This window comes from Globicephala melas, chromosome 5 (assembly GCF_963455315.2).
Source record: "Globicephala melas chromosome 5, mGloMel1.2, whole genome shotgun sequence".
In the NCBI taxonomy this organism is placed as follows: domain Eukaryota; kingdom Metazoa; phylum Chordata; class Mammalia; order Artiodactyla; family Delphinidae; genus Globicephala; species Globicephala melas.
In genome coordinates this window covers 109,262,588-109,279,047 of record NC_083318.1, presented here as the reverse complement: position 1 = coordinate 109,279,047, position 16,460 = coordinate 109,262,588, and the positions used below count along the sequence as shown (strand labels likewise).

At 45.5% G+C, this 16,460-nt stretch overlaps 1 protein-coding gene across 1 annotated transcript in view; it reads left to right on the top strand.

The window, feature by feature from the left end:
- The window catches only part of FHIP1A (FHF complex subunit HOOK interacting protein 1A), a 227,316-nt gene that overhangs the window by 197,091 nt on the left and 13,765 nt on the right, over positions 1-16,460 (top strand). Inside the window, exons 8-10 of the mRNA XM_060299695.1 lie at positions 245-324; positions 10,815-11,005; positions 14,610-15,752. Of these exons, the coding sequence (XP_060155678.1) occupies positions 245-324; positions 10,815-11,005; positions 14,610-15,752 (1,414 nt within the window). The remainder of the gene's footprint in view (positions 1-244; positions 325-10,814; positions 11,006-14,609; positions 15,753-16,460) is intronic.

Genomic DNA, 16,460 nt, shown 5'->3' with positions numbered 1-16,460 from the left:
GTGTGTGTGTGTGTGTGTGTGTGTGTGTGTATTGGGGAGTTGTAGGGAACATATTTATCTGGATCTTTACAAGTTGGAAATATGAGCACAGGCATTTTATTAGGAGGGTAATTCTACATTTTTCTTAATCAAAACTGCTAAAAAAAAAAAGTCATTTTATTTTGTAATTCTGATTTATTTACCATCTGTGTGAAGTAGAGCTGTCCTTCCAATATCTGAAAGAGATATTTTTCTTGCTTCCCAGCTTTGTGTGGTGTCCCTGGCATTATTTAGAACTCTCATCGGTTTACATTGTGAAGATGTGATGTTACAACTAATTCTAAGGTGAGTTGCCATCTTTTGTTCCCTTTAAAGGAAAGCTCTACACTATCGCTATTACATTTTTCTTTGGTAATGTAAGTGAAGTAAGGGCCATGCTTCTAAGAAAGAAAATCATCGAGCAAATCAATTTAATTTATGCATTATTTCCCAAGGTTAATTTTCGTTTTACTGTTAACAGTTTTTAGGGGGCCAAAGGCATTATATCATACATGTGCTCCTGGAAAGAATACGTAGAATGTTTGGAAACTTTCAGAAGTATTATGAACGCTCTTCTGGTCCGTAGCTGCATGTCTTTCTCCTGAAGTACATTTTTAGGGGACTCGTTTTTGAAAACAACTTTTCTAAATATTAAATGCTGTTGATGTATAATTTCTATGACTCTTGCTTTAGAAATGGTACAGTGCTCACTGTCTGACCTGTGAGTATGTTTCAGTTAAATTCAGTAAATATTTAATGAGTACTTTCTGTGCACAATTCAGAAGGGAATAAGGCATGGAGGGGACGAACTGAAAAGGACATACATGTATACAAGGCAGAAAAGGTATGTCCTTCAGACGTCCAGGTGGGAAAGGTTTCATGAAGGGACTGGTATCTGAAGACAGGCGTCAGAGTCTAAGTGCTGTTAAGACATTAGTTTGGTCGTTTGGCAGGAAACTCAGGAACACCCAATCCTGCCTTGCCCCTGCCTCTGCTTCTCAGGGTCCCTGAGAGAAGCATCTCCTTTTGTGAAGGAAAAGAGTTGGTGAGGGCTTGTGCTCCCTCACTCCCCTCTGGTGGTGTGGAAACAAAAAGGAAAGAGCCAACCAGGTCCTTGGGCACGCCCTCCACCTCCTCATTCCTTAGACCCTGTTTTTGACCCCTCGGGCAGAAGAAGGGCAGAAGGAGCTGAGAGCAGCGCAAGAGGGAGGAGATCTGGGCTGCCCCTGGTCCCCACTGGGGTTTAGACATGACGTGAGCAGAATTACTGAGGAGTTGGCATCCCAAGAGGATGTCCAGCATTCCCACAGAAGTGGCTGTGGAAAAGTAAGGGGGTGGTGACATGCGATCTTGGGAACAGCGGCAGAGACATCCCCCAGGATCTCGTGAGAAACACACGTTCTTGGCCATCTTCCAGATGTGCTGAATCAGAAACTGTGGTGGTGGGTGGGGCCTGGCAGGCTGTGTTTTAAACAAACTCTCCAGCAGATTCTGACGCGAGGCTAAGTTTGAGAACCACTGGTTTGAGGAAGGCTGCAGTATAGACGTGGTGTCCTGCAAAAGGGAGCGATGCAGATACCACAGGGGGCTGGTGGGTGGAACGACGGTGGCCTTACGGAGTCACTCTTTTATGGGAGAGTATCACCTATTAATTTTTTTAGTTTAAAGAGAGCTTTCGGACTTTTTAGGGGTTTAGATCAGGTCATCAATAACTAATCTTAGGGCATTAGCAAAGAATAAATCCGCTCATAAAGAAACACCCTGGGGAGACCGGGAGAGCATTAGTTATCTGTCCTAAAAGGATTACATTTGCTTCCCATCAAGTCTCTACTGATGTGACAGTGCATTAGCAGGCCTGAATGAAATCCATCAGAGCAACTCATTATAGCCTTTTTTACTGCCCAAAACCAGACTTTGCCTCCAACAAGGGTAAATCCTGATTATATTTAAATGTTAGACTCTTGAATGCTGCTTCTTTGATGGCATGGAAAGCAGCTGTCTTTTGCAGTGGACCTGGAAGCCTGGCCCGGCGTCCCAGCTCTGGGTCACCAGGGGAGACTGAGCCCAGGGGGCGGACACTTCTGTTCAGTGGCCTTTGTCTACTCGTAGGGCGGTACTTGTTGTAAAAACTGTCCTCAGAGGTTGTACTGGTCAAAGCATCTTTTGAGACCCAGACCTGTGCCTTATGGAGGTGAAGAAATCAGCTCGTGATTGAAATACTTAGGCATCCAAGTCGGGGCTGTGACTTCCAGGGCGAGTAAGGACCCATCATTTCCCAGGAAAGCACCTGAAGGGCACGTGGTCGCAGGTTCTGAATGGAGTCTTGGAAAGACTGCTGGGCGTAACCATGGGTCCAGCGCTCTGAGCCTGAGTTTCTTCTCTGTTTCCTTAATGAGGATGATGGTGAGACCATAATAATAGTAGTTGTCCTTTATTTAATACTTTCTGTATTTCTAATTCTGTCGCGCTGCCTGGGGGAATCTGAGAACAGTGAGTGGAGGTGGGGGGCGGGTGCAGAGGTCAGAGGTCAGCATGCGGTAGACTCGCAGGAAGCCTCTGCTTCCTGGTCTCTGTCCTCTGAATTGCTGATCGCCTCGCACACTTAACAAGTGTTTTCAATTGTAGTAAAATACGCAGAACCTACAATTTACCATCTTAACCGTACAGTTCAGTGGTATTAAATGCGTTCACAATATTGTACAACCGTTGCCACCATCCATCTCCAGAACTGCTCTCACCTTGTAAAACAAACCCTCTGCATGCCTTAAACCCTAACTCCCCGTTTCTCCCCTCCCCCAGCCCCTGGCAGCCACCATCCTACTTTCTGTCTGTGAATTTGACTGTTCTAGGTATCTCATGTAAGTTGCCTCATACAGTGTTTGTCTTTTTGCGCCTGACTTATTTCACTTAGCACAGTGCCTGCAAGGTTCATTCATATTGCAGCAGGTCTCAGAATCCCCTTCCTTTTTAAGGCTGAATAATGATACATTATTTATACTCCATTTTGTTTACGCATTTATCTGCCGATGGACACTTTGAAACATTTATTTATTTGGCTGTGCCGGATTTTAGTTGTGGCATGTGGAATCTTCCTTGTGGCATGCGGGATCTTTAGTTGCAGCATATGTGATCTAGTTCCCTGACCAGGGATCGAACCTAGGCCCCCTGCATTGGGAGCATGGAATCTTAGCCACTGGACACCTGGATTGCTTACCATTTTGGCTGTTGTGAATAACACTGCTATGAACATGGGGGTACAAATATCTCTCTTCAAGACCCTGCTTTCACTTCTTTTGTGTATATCCAGAAGTGGAATTGCTGGATCATATGGTTATTCTGTTTAAATTTTTTTTTCCATAACAGCTGCACATTTTACATTGCCCACCAACAGTGCACAGGGTTCCAGTTTCTCCACATCCTCTCCAGTACTTGTTACTTTCTGTTAAAATAAAAGTGGCATTTTGATAAGCAAAAATGACAGGAAGATCTGAAGACCACCTGAGGTTTTTAGAAGTAAAAACTGTAATTATTAAAATGAAAAACTGAGTGTTTGGTATAAATAGCATTTAAGATACAGATTAAGAGAGAATTAATGAACTAGAAGAAAGATTGAAGAAGTTACTACTAAATTTGCGGCAGAAAGACATAATGAGATTTAAAAATATGAGAACAAGGCTATGAACAATGGTGGCTGGAGTGATGGGGTGTAACGAATCCAGTTAGGACCCCTTGACCTATTCTGGTTTTGGAATTTGCTATCCCATAAGGTTTTGGGGAGGATCAACTGTGGTGATATCTGTGAAAATATTTTGAAACACTGTAAAGCACTACACAAATTTAAGGGAGGGGAATTTTCTAGAAAATACATTTTAAACTACAGTAGAACCCCTTTACCCGCAGTTTCACTTTCTGAGGTTTCAGTTACCCAAGGTCAACTGTGGTCCAAAAATATTAAATGGAAAATTCCAGAAATAAACAGTTCATAGGTTCTAAATTGTGCGCTGTTCTGAGTATTGTGATGGAATCTCATGCCGTCCCACCCAGGATTCCTAGCCATTGACATCGTCTGCCCCTGATATCCAGCCATCAACATCCTCATGGCTCAGTGATCCAGGATCACCTTAAGTAGATGGTCCTCCTTTATATGTTAGAAGGTCGATAGCAGCCTGCGTCACAAGGCCTACATTGTTCACCTCACTTCATCTCATCCCATAGGCATTTTGTCATCTCACATCATCACGAGAAGAAGGGTGAGTACAGCACACTAAGGTATTTTGAGAGGCAGAGAGACCACATTCACATAACTTGTATTACAGTGTATTACTATAGTTGTTCTATTTTATTACTAGCTATTGTTGTTAATCTCTTACTGAGCCTAATCTATAAATTAAACTTTATCATAGGTATGTATGTATAGGAAAAAAACATAGTATATATATAGGGTTCAGTACTACCCGTGGTTTCAGGCATCACTGGGGATCTAGGAATGTATCCTCCACAGATAGGGGCGGGGGGGTTACTGTAATGAAAACAATGTCTTTTCTTATTTAGAATCTGTACCAAAAGCAAGGTCAATGAAAAATCCTTATTTTTCTAGTCATTTAAACTTTAAGGGACCTAAAAAATAGATTTATAACTTGTTCTTTTTGTTGTTGCCACTGTAGTCATTCGAATATACATGATAAACTTGTAGATCTGAGAGGCAATAGAGCAGTGAAGATTATGTGAATCCTTTTAATGAAGTTATTTGCTCCATGGTAAATAAATGCATTAATTTTTGTTGCAACCCAGATACTCTTAATTATTGACATTTCAAAGTGATAATCCATTTGTAACTGATCTGTTTATTTCCTTTAGCAAAATATTAGAAAAGTAAGTTGAAATAAGGTCCCCCCAAAGAGAGGCTATTTAAGGAAGCAGAAAACCAAGGAGAAATTGCCCACCTCCAGGGATGTGACCTATGATAGGCCTAAGGCAGGCAGGAAATGCTGACAAGCAGTGAAGTGACAGATCAACTGCATGTTCTTGGCACTTCCCAGTTTAGGCAACATTTAATTGCTTAATACCCTGAATGCCATTTCTGAATATTCTGGTTGGGGTGTTTCTTTCAGAAGTGCTGATCATTTGTCAGGTTTATGAACTGCTTCGCCTGCTGTGTTCGAATAGAGGCTGTTTTGCTCGAAGAGAAGCTGCCTGTTCTCTTCAGGAGCATTTCCATCTTATGTGGGCATTGGGTGTCTGGAGGAGAGGGGAGAAAAAATGCCAGTCTAGGGTAAGATGAATAGGAGAAACACAGCCAGAGTGTCTCTGAAAAACAAACGAGCTTTTTGAAATTCACTAACGTTGCTTTTAAGATTCTTGCCTGTTGGTACATTACTGAGGTTATCATCATCTCTTAAGAAGCACCTTGCTTACTTCATCATACTTCACTGCTTTGTTTTGTTTGTCTTTATTGTCAGTGTAGCAGTAGGCAACGTGTGTCCTTTGTTATTGATTGGTTATCACTGAATTGTTTCAGAAGTGATGGTGATTTATTTTAATGAGTAATATCCAATAAAATAGAAAATGGACCCAGGGTTGCAGAGGGTTGCGGAAATAATGAAAAAAGGGGGGACGATGTGGGGAATATATTTTTCCTGCTGTATTGGGATGGCTTTGAGTAATCTGAGCCTCTAAAGCCATTTATTAGCCTCTGATTATATTTACTGCTTCCTGAATTTAAATAAAATCCCACCCCAGGCAAATATAGTTGAAATGAAAAGATAGTTTGATGACAGACATCTGTACTAAATTCCTAAGTGATTTTTCGGCTATCGACAGCCACTTTATTATTTTTTTTTTGGAATATAATTGCTTTACAATGTTGCGTTAGTTTCTGCTGTACAATGAAGTGAATCAGCTATATGTATACATATATCCCCTCTCTCTTGGACGACCTCCCCCTGCCTCCCATCCCACCCATCTAGCTCATCACAGAGCACCGAGATGAGCTCCCTGTGCTAACCACAGGTTCCCACTAGCTATCTGGGTTTTTTTTGTTTTTTTGTTTTTGCGGTACGCAAGCCTCTCACTGCTGTGGCCTCTCCCGTTGTGGAGCACAGGCTCCGGACGCGCAGGCTCAGCGGCCATGGCTCACGGGCCCAGCCGCTCCGCGGCATGTGGGATCTTCCCGGACCGGGGCACAAACCCGTGTCCCCTGCATCGGCAGGCGGACTCTCAACCACTGCGCCACCAGGGAAGCCCTAGCTATCTGTTTTATACATGATGGTGTATTTGATGTTCGACGTTTGGGGAGCTTCTGACTTTATTCTGTTTCTAATCTTTCTGTGTAAATGATGGAGAGACAGAGGGTCAGTGTACGGTTTTCCCACTCTTCCCTCTGGGATAATCCTTCGTTTTAAAGGCACAGTAGTAGAAGTACTGCTTTGAATACAGGGGTGTTACTCATTTGAACTGACTCTCCAATTTCCAATTTTATAGAAGCCCCTCCTTCAGTCTGTGGGGGATCTCCCTTTACTTGATTTACTCAGAAGAAAGTGCTTAGTTTCTACTGAAAGCATGTGTTTGCAGAGTTGCAAATTCCTGGTAACTCTGTATTCTAATATAATTTCAAGCTACCCGCTGGTGATATGTGATAAATAGCTTTATTAGGTTTGATCCACTGTTCCATTTTGTTTTAGTACTTCAAACAAAGAATAGAAATCTACATACATCAACTTAAATCATGAAATGCGCTTTGTGTGAGCTGTAAGCAGCCATTGAGTTCCTGCAGTATATAAAAGCATTGACGCAGTTTATTTCTTGAATAATTAATGATGAAAATAAGGGTACAGTAAATCCTGTGTAGTTGCACATTGGCCTTCCTGTGTTGTTTTTCAACTTGCTGTAATAGCAGTTACCCTGATTGTAATTTATGTAACTTGAAAGAGGATCACACTGTTCCCCCGTCTTACTTAGTTGCTTAGCTGAACACAGAACAGAGGCAATATAAAATTCTGTGTTTACGCGCAAGCTGGGACAAGAAGGGGAATGAGCCATATATCGTGGAAAATTATTTCCCTCAAAGTATTTTTCTAGCCTTGAATTCATTTTATCTTCGTTATCCCTGTGAAGTAGGTAGGCAAGTATGAGGGGAGGTGGGGTGCTGAATTTTTAGGTCAAAGACTGATATGAATACAAATCATTTACTAACTGTAGAACCTTGGGCACATCAGTCAATTGCTCTGAGATTCACTTTCCTCATCTGTTAAATGGGAATAATATGTGTGCTGCCCACCTCACAGCGATGTTGTGAGGGTCAAACGGAATGTATGTGAAAGATCTGTAAATGGTAAAGCACTGTATTCTTGTTTGTTAGTCCTTTTTCCTTTCTTGGAAGACCTACAGTCAGACGTTTTGTGTTACTGATCACTTATTTTCCTTATTGATTGACTAGCGTTATTAAGAAGTAGTCCTATATCATGTATTCTGTCAAAAAAATCAATGAAAACTTCTAGCTTTTATATACTGGTTGCCCCCTTTTAAAAATAACTTTTTATTTTGGAATAATTTTAGATTTACAGAAAATTTGCAAAGGTGGTATAGGGAGTTCCCTTTATCCAGCTTTCTCTTAACATCTTATATAACCATGGCACATTTACTAGGAAATTACCATTAATACAATAATATTAACTATAGTACAGACTTTATTCAGATTTCAACAGTTTTTCTACTAATGTATTTTTTTTTTTTTTTTTTTTTGTCTCAGGGACCTGTTCTTGGGCACCTCATTGCATTTAGGCCCCTTTTAATTTTATTATGTTCCAGTTTTTTATTATGAAATATTTTAATACGTAGAAAATTTGAATGAATAGTATAATGAACGCCCATGTATCCTGTATCTAGATTCAGTAATTGTTAACATTCTGCCACTTTTTAACTTATATGTATGCTGTATAAATAAAATTTTTTTCTCAACCACGAAAAAAAAAAAAAGTCCTGTGTAATCTGAGTTTCCCTGAGCCTCACTCGCCTGTGAGAGCAGAAGCGTTCACATCAACAACCACAGGATGGGTTTTCCTGGCTCTCACCCTAGCTCCTCATGTAAGACCTTGGCCCTCTGCAAAGCGTCAGCCGTCACTTCTGGGGGGTCCCAAGGGAGGGGCCTTATGTGTGTTCATGATCATGACAGTTGCCGCAGCATCATCTCTGCTGAGCCCCTTTGGTTGGTGCTGCCTCCCCTCTGTCCCTGCCGTGTCCCCGCCCCTCCTGAGAGTGCTGGGGACGGGGATGGTGCTCAGGTGCTGGAGCGGCACTGCCCCCTTGAGTGTTCTAGGGGCCAGAGCTGCGCTGGCTTCAGACAGGTGGGAGAAGGCCTCTCTCCTCTGCCTCACTCTTGGTCAACAAAGCATCTCTGCTCACAGAGATCCTCATGAAAAGAGGTCCTTCATTTTCTACCTACAGGATCTGTTTCTTCTGCAGTAGGGCTCAGGTACAGGTCCCCAGAGCTGGGCTAAGGATTAGAACAGATCTGGCCTCTTTTCCCCCACCCCGCTCCAATCTTTCCTTTTTGTTTTTAGAACCTTTGACTCCCATGCAGCTGAACTTATGCAAATAGATGCCACCACATCAGACATGCAGGGTGTGTCTGGATCTTAGGGAGAGGGATTTAGGCTCGTGTCTGTGTGTGTGTGTGCGTGCGCGTGCGCGCGCATGTGTGTGTGTTGTATGCCCATGAGTGCGGGGAGGGGAGACTGGGACCCCCTTACCTGGCCACCTAGCTAAGGTTTGGGTTGAATGAGTCATGGTTTGATTTATGTTTTGAGAACAGAAGGTTAAGTGGCAAGTTTGTCATTTTATACCATGGACATTATTAAGACCTTAAGTGTAAACTGCTCTGAAGAGAATTAAATCTCTTTTCCTCCTTGACTCAGGCACTTGCAGTGGCTCAGTCATTAATGCAAACATAGGTTTTCCTCTTTGGGACCAACAGGAGCTGCGGGAGACGGCTTAATGTTTACTGGCCTCAAGACATGCCCTGGAAGTTGTACTTTTATCTTTTTCACTGAATCCGTCATCACAGCTTGTTTTCCTCCGTACTGCCTCTCTCTCAAAAGCTAAATACAGAAACAAAAACACTCTGGTTTATTGAAGATTGTGGTTGTTCGCCTACGGGCTTGGGGTCTCTGGCGTTGGCTCCTGCACAGACGTGGGACACTCGGCTCTGGCCGTGAGGCCTCCATCCCATTTGTGCCATCTTTGTTTAAATAAACAGTATGGTCTATCTCCCTGTTAGGAAAGGAAGCCATTTAAACACACTTTATTGTACCCACACAGCCCGCTAGTGTGCTCCAAGTGTGTCAGAAACGATTGCCCAGGCTTTCTTCTCTCCAGCTTCATAATGATCCTGAGATGCCTTGCTCACCACCCAAAAGGGTTTTGTGTGAAACCGGGCCCAGTGTTCCCCGGTGAGTCCTTGGCCCCTGTAATGTTGTGATTTATAAGGAGAAATATATATTTGGTGTTTGCCCTTTTTCTTTTGAGTCCCACCCCCCTGATATCCAGAGAGGGGAGAGGGTTGAATTAAGCGCTAATGGCCAGTGATTCAGTCAACCATGACTATAATGAAACCTCCGTAAAGCCCCGCCACGGTCGGGTTTGGAGAGCCTCTGGGTTGGTGAACGCTGGGAGAGAGACAGCCTGGAGAGAGCATGGAAGCTCCACGCCCTTTCCCCACCCTTGCCCCGTGCATCTCTGCATCTGGCTGTTCCTGAGTTATAGCCTTTCGTAATAAACCAGCGACCTGGTAAGTAAAATGTCTCTGAGTTCCGTGAGCCGCTCTAGTAAATTAATCGAACCCGAGGAGGGGGGTCGTTGGCACCTCTGATGTATAGCCGGTTAGTCGGAAGCACAGGTGACAGCTGGACTTGTGAGTGGCGTCTGAAGTGTGTGTGTGTGTTGGGGGTGTCGGGGGAAGCCTTGTAGGACCGAACCCTTAACCTGTGGGGTGCACTGCCATCTCCGGCTAGACGCGTCAGGCCTGAGCAGAACTGAAGGACACCTTCATGTCTGGACCATTGATTGCTTGGTGGGGTGGGGACATCCTGCCCCTGCCTTACACACACCCATTCTTTGGAACTGGTGATGGAACGCCTGTAGCACAATATGTTCTCGTGATCATCTGCAAGAATATGAGAGGAGGTTCGCACCATGACGGGTCCCTTTGCCTTTTTGTGCAACTGCTGTCATTCAATACCGACTCTGAGCCAGTTTCCGGGATCATGAGACAAAACTCTTGAAGGAGGTGCTTGCTCTGATAGCACATTATGTTGAGAAGGCAGACACCGAAATGACTGTGATTCTAGTAATAGTGCCTTAGTAGAAGGCTGTGAGCATAGTGGAGGGAGAGGGTAGTTCCATCTTGGAGTAGGAAGCCCAGAAGCCTTCCCGGAGAAGAGGACACTGAAGCCAGACTTTGCAGGATGACAAGGCATTTGTCAGGCAGGGGGAGGGGAAAGCACATTGCAGGGGACGGCTAGGGTAGGTGCAAAGGCCCGGAGGCACAGAGGGATAGCGGATCCATTAAAAGATGGGGAAGTTTGTGGAGGTTAAATTGTGAAGGCCCTTAAATCTGCGCCAGAAGAAAGAAGCCCTTGACAAGTTTTAAGCACGGGAGTGAGCCCTGGGGGGTGGTGGGATGGCTGGAGTGAGAGTGGGGAGAGCATGAGCCACCCCGGCTGTGACAGTCGTGGCTTAGGCGGTGGCGGACTGGGAACGGACCTGCAGACACTGAACGCTGGCCCTTTTTGGCTTTCCAGGTATCTGATCCCTTGCAATCACATGATGCTGAGTCAGAGGTGGGCTGTGAAGGAGAGAGACTGTTACTCTGTTTCTGCGGCCAGGCTGCTCGCCCTGACCCCCGTCTGCTGCTCCAGCGGGATCACCCTGACGCTTGGGAACCAAGAGAGGGATTATATTCTCTGGTCAAAGTGCACGCATGAGAGTCCAGGTAGGAGTGTTACCGACCTGGGTCCTTGATCCTTTAATCAATAGAAATTGAAGAGAGACCAGGTGAGAAATTCAGGCAAGGCCTTATTGGGACTCGTGTTACAGCCCGAGGAAGGGAGAACAAGAAGCAGCTTCCCTTGTTTGCTCCCCAGGGAGGAGCGAGCTGGTCCCTTAAGTGGGGTGAGGGGGGTGCGAATTGGTGGGTCAGGCCAGGAATCCTTCGCAGGGCCCTGCTTTTGCCCCTGGCGCCTCAGAAGTGGCAGTTGGGCTTTGGCCTTTTTGTGTCTTGTTGTTCATAGGTTGCCCCAACTGTGAGTGCACACAATTATTTTTAGTCCCTTACAGTTTCTTTGTATTCTGTTGCTGGAGGAGCCGAAGAGATGTTTGTCCAGGTCCAGGCACTGCAGCGAAGGGTCCCAGGTCCCAGCCTGTCAGGGGAGGACCTCTCGAGGGATAATCTTTAAACAAAAGGATGCCCAATTCCATCTCTCCTTGGATGTGTCTGTCTCTAGGTAGACAGGGAATGATGCAGTGAGTCCCATTTCTTTTCTGACTGACTACCTGGGGGTCCTTTTCTGCTTTGTAAAGAGTTCTGGACGTTTGGTAATCAGTGTTCCTTGACGTACCCAGCTCTTACCTACTCAGTGTTCCCAGACCTTTATTTTAACTAGGCTTCCTAGCGCCATCCTCAGAGTCCAGTATGAATAGTGTACCCGTGTGTCTTTTTAAACAAAATGGGGCCGAGGATGTGGAGGGTGGCTATAGCTAAGACAGAATTAGCCCTTATTTTAATTTCCAAAGGGACCCGTTTTTGCCTGCCAATGATATATCATTCTAAAATGTGAAATGTCTGATATGGCAAGAGTATATGATTCATTTGATTGACATCACGAGGGGTTTTTCATAAATACTTATTGTCCCAGAAGCCACAGTACCCCGTGGTGTTTGCCAGCCACAGCTGATCTTGTCCAAGTAAAATTTAAACGGCCCCCGTGTCAACCGCGGCCCTCCCTCTGGCAGGCAGCAAAGGGGCGTTTGTGTGTCTTTGGTGGTCAGAAGGCTGCTTCAGCTCAGGAGGGGTCTGCCTATCCTGTGACCACTAGGAAATGGTCCCTGCCTCGTGCTGACTTCCGTGTTTCCAATCTATATTCTGATATCCCCCCAAACAGTGTCATTCTGTCCACCCAGCTCTAGTCCTCTTCGATAAAAAGCATTTTGTCTAAGAGCTGAGCTACTTGACTAAGAAAATATCAGCATATTTGGTATAAATGCAATTCTTAGAAATTAAGGTTGTCTTACTGATTCTTAGTTTGTAAATAAAGATACAGTGTATCGTGGAAATTAATACTTTATGTGGCAGTGTAACAAGCTGTACTTTCAGTATATTTTCCTGTTAGGTAAACTAGTATGTGTATCTTATATTTTCCTACCCAACTGTCATTTTTAAAAGCGTAGTTAAAAATTGATGTCTTTTTTGTTTACTAAAAAAGTTGTTTTAAGAATGAGTCTGTGGCTGACCTTTCTGCAGAATTCAAATTTCAGGTTAAACATATGATGGTTGAGTGCCTGCAACTCGCCACGTTCTTTCCCTGTGTTATCACATTTAATCCTTTGAAGACAGTATTCCCATTTTATAGATGAAGAAATAGACTCAGAGTGAGGCATTGACTTATTTAAGGTTACACAGAGGACACAGGTCCTCTGATTCCAAATTCCATTTCTTTCCGCTCTCCTCTCTCTGAGGTTGCCTTAACGGTGGCTAAGTGCCCTGATGGATAGGTGGTTACACAGGTAGGTAGGTGGGTAGATAGATAATGTGATTTTTGTGCGGTAGTTAAGAGCTAGGATTCTGAATCTCAGCTCTGCTCCTTCCTTGGGCAAACTACTTGATCTTTCTAAGATTTTTTCCTCTTCTGCGTTCCTCAAAGGGTTGTTCCAAGAATAAGTGATGTAGGACATACAAAGCTGTTAGAAAACTACCTAGTATGTAGTAAGTGCTAAATAAATATTATCAGTAGTCAAAGTGGATAAGAGGTAAACTTTTAAAAGTAGAGCTGTAAAACATGGATTGTGTCCACCCTAACGACGTGAAAATGTGTATTCTTAGGTTCACTTGTGGCCCAGTCAGGTAGAGATTTAGACAATGAATAGGGTTGAACGGTGTGGCATCAAACGAAGAAAGGAGAGAGGTTGACGTAAGGCAACTTTTGCCTGATTGCTGACTCTGCCACTGACTCGTTGGGTGATCATTGTCTCTGAGCCTAAATTTCTTCATCTGTAAATGGAGAAAATAGTATCTCCATGTAGGGTTGTTGTGAGGATTAAATTAGATAGCACTGACTGAGAAAGCGCCTGCCATGTAGTAGATGTTTAAGAAATGGTAGAGTTTGTGTTTTCCCTTGTCTGAGTTCTTTTTTTTTTTCCCTAAAGGAAAATGTAAACTTAAATGCAGATGTCTTCATACCTGTTTCAGTTACACAGTTGAGAGCTTTTAACATCAAAGGTAGTCAGGGTAGCATTCTTAGGTTAAAAGGGCTATTTTGGGAGTGAATATGACTTTATCTTAAGTCACTGTTTGGTACATATAATTCCCAATAATTCCCAGGAAGGCAGAATGAATGAACAGTCTTTTCGAAAAACCCAGGGTTTTCTAGAGAAAATCTGTTTCCCAAATTCATGGATTATATAGGCTTTCCACTTTAGAGTTAAAGTAAAAAGCTTCTTAATTGCCTACTCAGTGGCAGGTACTATATTGGATATATTACCTAACTTAATCCTCCTGTTACCGACCAGGGATCTTGGCCTTCCCCAATCAATAGAAGTTGACTAGAGGCCAGACAAGAAATTCAGGCGAGGCTTTATTGGGTCCCCTGCTGGAGCACGGGCGGGAGCGAGAGCAAGCAGCAGATTCCCTTGCTGGCTGGCTCCCTGAGTGGAGGCCCAGCTTGCTCCTTATACGGGGTTAGGGTAAGTGCGGGTCCAGGGGTCAGGCAGGAGGGCTGGCTTAGGTGTTTCGCCCACCCCTTAGGTGGTGGTGTGTGCAGGGGGCATGCGCAGTACTCTGCTGTTGCTCCCGACACCCTGTTTTTGCTCCAGGCTCTTCAAAAGTGGCAGTTGGGTTTTTTGCTCTCTTTGTATCTTTTGGGTCCAGAATTTGCCCCAACTGCGCATGCACGCAGTTAGTTTTAGTCCCATACAGTTTCTCTGTATTTTGTTGCTTGAGGAGAGGTGTGTCCAGGTGCAAGCACTGCAGCACTGCAGCAAAGGGTCCCAGGTCCCAGCCTGTCTCACTCCCAACGACTTGAGAGGTTGCCTTCATTAGCTCACGTTTCTCTGAAGACTGATACCAAGTAACAGCCTTCTGTTGGTGATGGCCGGTATCTGACCAGCCAGATTGGTTTGTATGTTCTATGAGGATAGAGTTTCTATTCTTATTTTTCCCTATTAAAATCTAACTTTTTTTTATTGTTTGGAAATCATTTAATCAGAAATTATTAGAACCAAAGTAGCTGGTGGGACAAAGCCTTGGCAGCCGGATGAGTTGCATTCCCATCCATTGCCTGTGTCCCCCTGCCCGGTTCTGACTTGTGTGTCTCCCGGGGCAGGGCCCTCGGAGCAGCTGCCCCCCGAGGCGTTCTCGCCGTCGGCCTGCATCGTGGAGTACGGCAAAGCCTTGGACATCAGCTACCTGCAGTACCTCTGGGAGGCCCACACCAACATCCTCCGCTGCATAAGGGATTGCCACGTGTGGTCCGCCCTATACGATGGAGACTCCCCCGACCCCGAGGCGCTTTGCCCGGCTCTGCTGGGCCCGCCCGAGGAGAGGGCTCCCAGCGCCACCTACCCTGTGCTCAGCCTCCCGCAGCAGGTCCCCGGGACGACGGGGCCCCAGCTGGCTCCCGGAAAGGAGAAGAGCCACACGGAGCTGGAGTGGGACGACAGCTACGACACCGGGATCTCCTCGGGGGTGGGTGGGGGCTGCCCTGGGCCGTATGAGGATGCAGAGAACTCGGGCCCCCCGGCCCCCGTGGATCCTCCCAGACACATCCAGGAGATGAAGAAGAACGCCATCCTGCTCTTCAAAGGGGCCTACATCGAAGAGTCCGACTTCCAGGATGACGTGATGGTATACAGGTTGTGTGCCGAGAAGGATGCAGAGGACACCAGCGGTTCACGGGAGGATGCCGCGAGGCCCCCAGCCCAAGCCCAGACCCAGGTCCAGGGTCCCCCCGTGAGCAACGGCCCCCTGCCCGGCCCTCAGCCAGAGACAGATTCAGAGGAGGAACATGGTAGGGACGATTCGGACGTGTTTCACGGTGTGTCCAAGGAACCAGAAGGAGAGAACGAGCCCGAAGTCGCGCTGGAGTCAAGCCCCGAGTTAGCGGCCCCCAACCCCGAGGCAGAGCACGGTGCACGCCTGACAGTGGCTAACCCCGAGGGTGAAGATTTCATTGCCCAGTATGACCAAATCATTAAGGAACTGGATTCCAGCACCGAGGGCTTGATGGAGCAGAATGTCTCCTCTCCTGATCCGTTGCTTCTTACAAAGGAGCCCGAAGAGGAGGAAAATGAGAGCAAAGGAGAAGAAGAAGAGGGGAAGAAGGAACCAGAAGGGGAGGGGGATGACTTTGACTCTTTCATAGCTGAGGCTCCTGCCGCAGAGACCCCGCCGTCCCCGTTTGGAGCGAGAGATGAGGCTGCCTTTGCCGGTCACCGTCCCGCGAGGACTCAGAGCACCCCATTCACAGGTGACGCTAATTGCTTTGTGGTTTCTGCTTTTGAAAGCGCTTGTACGTATTGCACCCGGAGAGTGAGGAAGGTGCAGGTAAGGAGCGCTATCAGTTTACCTACCGGAGGGGTGGAATGTTTTTGTAAGCAGCAGGGAGGGGTGGTTTTATTTTTATCTTATTCTGTCGTTTGTTTTTTTTTTCCCCCCAGCAAATTAGAGGTTACATTTTGCCGTTGAGTAACTTCCCTTGATATGCCTTTGATAAAGTAGTAGGACTGACTAAACCACACAAGAAATCCAGTCTCATCATTTAATAGCCTCATTTCCTCTAGCCTAATTTATTTTTCTCCTTAGCATTTGCTTTTACGTGTATTTAAAAAAAATTACAGTTTCCCCCACTGGCATGTGTGCTTCCTGAGGGCACAGGTGTTGGCTTGTTCTCTGCTCTATCCCTGGTGCTGAACAGTGGAGAGAGCACATAGTAGGTACTCAGAATACCCCTTGAATCAATGTGGCTGTGTCCACACAGCAGAGGCCATCGGGGTTAGTCGTGCCTTTGCCTGGGCCTGGGAGCTCATTTCAGTTAATCACAAAACCTTCATCCAAAAATAAGTAGAGTAGACCCACATACACTCATCACTGTGCTAAAGAGTGGCTGTGTTCCAGTGATAAACCCCTAACAGCAGGTAGAAATCGCGGACGAGGCAAAGGGGTAGGATGGGGTATC